We start from the raw sequence: 2,819 nt of genomic DNA, 5'->3' as shown, positions 1-2,819 counted from the left end.
TATATGCCACTAAGAAGAAGGCAGACATAATATTGAACTCGATCAGGATCAAGAGTAATTGTAGACATCGCTTGAATTTTGCAGGTATTAAAAACTCGTGTACAATAAATCAAAATATCGCCGATTAAGATTGCCAGATAGATGGAATATTATTGTCTTTATATATAATGAATTTATTGCTCGTAACTAAAGGATCGATAATCTATTGAAAAATAAGATGAAAAATAAGTAGGTTGTACATTAGGCTACTTATATAGTGAGCCTATTAAACATTTCAACTTTGTAACTGTTTATTCGAATGAAACGAAAATTATGATAAACATTGCAAATAACATCATTTACTGTAAAAATTTCAAATTTGTTATTACTTAAAACTCAATTTTTCTTGTGGTATTCAAAGTAGCATGATAAAATATTACAATAGCAACTTTAATGCGTCAACGAGTCAGAGTTATTTATTTATTTTATTTCGAACCGCTGATGATGCATTACTGTCAAAGTAGTTGTTTATTGCTTATTTAATGAGTTATTTGTTGGTAAGTAATTCTATTTGAAGCATTTACTTCACCGTCATGGCGGAATGACTGTAAAAATATACTGCGGATCTATCTTGCAATATATTTGAAAGAGGAATACTGTTATTAAGTATAGTATATTATTGAACCTCATACCATCAGACAGTATAATAATTCTATAAACTGACTAAGGATAAAATGAAGATTTATCATCCATACAATTGAGGATCCAATTTCGAAAATATCACATACTGTACTACAAGTATTTTTAGGTTTCGCTATACACTGTAAAGCTGTTACATGATGAACGCAAACATATTACATGAGTCGATATTAATTATAGAAATGGAACCATTCGTCACATTAAACTCCTACTAGATAATGGAATGAGATGTTGAAGACATTTTGAATAGTATAGTGTACTGTAAGTCATTACATGAGTCGATATCAATGACAGAAATGGAATCATTGGTCACATTAAACTCATACTAGATAATGTAATGAGAAGTTGAAGACATTTTGAATAGTATAGTCACACTAAACTCATACTAGATAATTGTAATGAGAAGTTGAAGACATATTGAATAGTATAGTCGCATTAAACTCATACTAGATAATGTAATGCGAACTTGAAGACATTTTGAATAGTATAGTCGCATTAAGCTCCTACTAGATAATGTAATGCGAACTTGAAGACATTTTGAATAGTATAGTCGCATTAAACTCATACTAGATAATGTAATGCGAGCTTGAAGACATTTTGAATAGTATAGTGTACTGCAACTTATTACATGAATCGATATTAATGACAGAAATGGAATCATTGGTCACATTAAACTCATACTAGATAATGTAATGAGAAGTTGAAGACATTTTGAATAGTATAGTCGCATTAAACTCATACTAGATAATGTAATGCGAACTTGAAGACATTTTGAATAGTATTCAGTATCGTCTTCGCTTGACGACTAATAAATTGATACTATACTGTACAGTGTACTGTACAGTACTGTAAGTTAATATTGCTGATGGACGAGATCTCTACAGTACTAACTGCGTTGGTCTACAGTGCAAAGTTGGCAAGAAATCATGGCAGACATTGGCGAAAACGAAAATCTCCTTCAGAAAATACCAGAGAAATAGGTTTTCTACTATGAAAATGTATCAAGTATATCGATCTTATCGAAATTTAAAGTTTCATAGAGTGTATTGACGATTTCTTAGCTCATTTTCATTCAGTTTTCCTGGGTATTTCTTAGTTTAATTACAAAGGAGTTCATAGTCTTTAGTACTGTATGAAAAAAAAGGCTTGAGTTTGAACCCTTGAAGTCGCGCAGCCGCTATCGCAGTTGCTCTTAGACTTATTGTTGCCGTATGGAAACAATAAGTTTATACGATAAGCATTTCAGTTCAATTTGCCCGCTACCGTGCACCGTACAGTATGGCACACGGTAGATGGTTATCCGTCCAGTACAGTACACAACATACTGTAGAGTATGTACTGTCCATTGTAACATTGAAGTGTGTTAGAGTAATAGTTTACAGTACTGTACTGTAGATCAATCACTCTATCTACTGTAGGAGTCGATGATAGTAGTTACGTATTACGATTGCAGCGAAGGAAACTATGGCGGAATTTCTTAGCAACCCCCATGGATTTATTTTGGATAATATCATAGCAACTCTAATAGCCTTACTAATTCGATGGTGTATCTCTTTAAACCCGTACTCAGGTCAAAATGAAATAAATCATTTCATATTCTAGATTAAAGTATAGTATAAAGTAATGCGTCAAAGTGGATGTTTCATTCTCTTACCAGCACTTAGAGTCGACAAATCGCATTAGCACCATCAGATCGTCGTTTCCACTCATAATCTCCAGCTAATACTATAGATTAGTATATCGACTGCACAAATCCAAGCCTGTGCACCTTCTTCTCTACAATCATGATGAATTGACCCTTAGATTATTTCTATCACCTTCATTCGTGCAGGTGGATAACATGATAATGAATAGTACATTGGAATGAATAAAGGATAGTGATCCATTGAATCCCGGCAATTTTATTCAGCACCACAATACTACTGTGTATTATTCTACTCTTTGCAATGTACTTGTACGTGAATAACGAATTGAAGTGGATGCTCTCCCACTAATTTTTGCTTGTTATTCAATCTATCATGAATAAACTATAGGTAAAGGTAAACCACCGATGTATGGCGACTATGAGGCTCAACGTCATTGGATGGAATTAACGACCAATTTGCCAGTGAAGCAATGGTAATCAATCAATCATGTTTATG

The 2,819-nt window shown here is 33.1% G+C and overlaps 1 protein-coding gene across 1 annotated transcript; it reads left to right on the top strand.

The window, feature by feature from the left end:
* Positions 1-2,142: 2,142 nt before the first annotated feature.
* On the top strand, positions 2,143-2,800 carry TRIADDRAFT_29111 (uncharacterized protein; the record flags this gene model as incomplete). The annotated part of the gene is made up of 2 exons (XM_002115399.1): positions 2,143-2,248; positions 2,712-2,800. The coding sequence occupies 2 exons, from the start codon at positions 2,143-2,145 to the stop codon at positions 2,798-2,800; spliced, it is 195 nt and encodes a 64-aa protein (XP_002115435.1).
* Between the last annotated feature and the right edge of the window lie 19 nt (positions 2,801-2,819).

Source organism: Trichoplax adhaerens, genomic scaffold (genome assembly GCF_000150275.1).
Source record: "Trichoplax adhaerens TRIADscaffold_10 genomic scaffold, whole genome shotgun sequence".
In the NCBI taxonomy this organism is placed as follows: Eukaryota; Metazoa; Placozoa; class Uniplacotomia; order Trichoplacea; family Trichoplacidae; genus Trichoplax; species Trichoplax adhaerens.
Note: the sequence above shows the minus strand (reverse complement) of the source record. Positions and strands in the feature narration are given on the sequence as shown.